The following is a 1,587-nucleotide window of genomic DNA, read 5'->3' on the forward strand; positions in this document are numbered from 1 at the left end:
GCAAAGAATGGAGCAGAGACCAGAGTGTGACACAGGTGACCAGGGAAGGTCCTGTGAGAGACTGACATTTAAGCTTATGACCTCTCCCTCTTCCCTTTGGCAGTATTAGAGTTTGAATTTAGGGCATCATACTTATTAGGCAAGTGTTTTAACACTTGAGCTGAACCATAAGTGGCAAAAAAAGAGCCCAAGTGTATAGATTGACACGGAGTGTTCCCAGCAGATCCATTAGGAAGCACAGAAGACTCTGAGATGGGGACAAGACTCTGAGATGGAGAAATGTTAACTTCTGTGAAGCACAAAGGGGAGAAAAGAAAAAGATGCCAGGAAGGCAGGCAGATAACATGGAAGGTTGTTTCAAACAATTGTACAGTGTATAATGTAATTGTGGTGGTTATCAGAGCTGAGACTTAGTCTTCTTGGGGCTTCCAAGTTCCATCCTCTGTATTGCACTGTGTGTGTTTTGGAGATCTGGCTGAGTCTGGACTTCTTCACATTGCAAAGGCTTTTCTACTCCACCTTGTGGCCTAGCACTGGGAATTTGACCAACCTGGTTTGGTCATTTTGACATTTTTCACAAAAACCTTCAGATTTCCATTTATGTGGGTACCTTCAGTTAATGAAATTACCGAAGATTTTGGACAGTCTGATCTAGAAAAGATTTCTTGTTAGAGTGCTTGATTGCTTCTATGGCTGGGAATGGGCTCTTCTCCCCCACCCCCCAATCAGTCCTGGGGCTTGAACTCTGGTCCTGGGTGCTGTCCCTGAGCAATTCAGGTCAAGGCAATCCCACTACTACTTGAGCAACAGCACCACTTCCAGTTTTTTTGTGGTTAATTGGAGGTAAGAGTCTTACAGTCTTTCCTGCTAAGGCTGGAAAGATCTGATCCTCAGATCTTAGCCTCCTGAGTAACTAGGATTATAGGTGTGAGCCACCAGCGCCTAGCTTCCCTGAGACTCTTTTGCTCAAGGATAGCACTCTATACCACATGAGTCACAGTGCCCCTTCAGACTTTTTCTGCTTTTGTGATACTGAGGAATTGAACCCAGGGTTTCATGCCTGCTAGGCAAGCACTCTACCACTAAGCCACATTCTGAGCCCCTGGATGGGCTTCTTAAGGGGTTGCTAGTCATGTAGGAGATGGCTGCTAAAAAGAATGACTGCTCCAAAAAGAAACAGTTCTCAGGTTGCCTTTCAGTATGGATTTTTTTTTCTGTCAGAATTTCTCACCCTTCCTCTTTATGTTAGGACACAAGCAGAAGATACGAAAACAAGGCTGGCAGCTTTATCACTGGAATCGATGTGACCTCCAAAGTAAGCATTTATTTATTCTTTTTCATAAGCTTATGAACTTAGTAAACTTGGTCCCTAGGACTTGCAGAATCATAAATACTTTTACTTTGCTATTTCCTTTGTTGCTAGATGAAAAATTATTTTTCTTATCCTGAAAACACCTAGATACTGTTTCTGTTTTTTTTTTTTTTGGGGGGGGGTCTGGTCATGGGGCCTGAACTCTGGGCCTGGGCGCTGTCCCTCAGCTCTTCAGCTCAGGGCTAGCTAGCTCTCTACCACTTGAGCCACAGCGC

General features: G+C 44.2%; 1 protein-coding gene across 1 annotated transcript in view; it reads left to right on the forward strand.

Annotated features, from left to right (window-relative positions):
- The window catches only part of LOC105983500 (chromosome unknown open reading frame, human C17orf85), a 52,228-nt gene that overhangs the window by 2,279 nt on the left and 48,362 nt on the right, over positions 1-1,587 (forward strand). The window contains exon 2 of the mRNA XM_013013410.1: positions 1,250-1,315. Coding sequence (XP_012868864.1) covers positions 1,250-1,315 — 66 coding nt within the window. The remainder of the gene's footprint in view (positions 1-1,249; positions 1,316-1,587) is intronic.

The sequence above is a fragment of the Dipodomys ordii genome, unplaced genomic scaffold, assembly GCF_000151885.1.
Source record: "Dipodomys ordii isolate 6190 unplaced genomic scaffold, Dord_2.0 Scaffold19, whole genome shotgun sequence".
NCBI lineage: Eukaryota > Metazoa > Chordata > Mammalia > Rodentia > Heteromyidae > Dipodomys > Dipodomys ordii.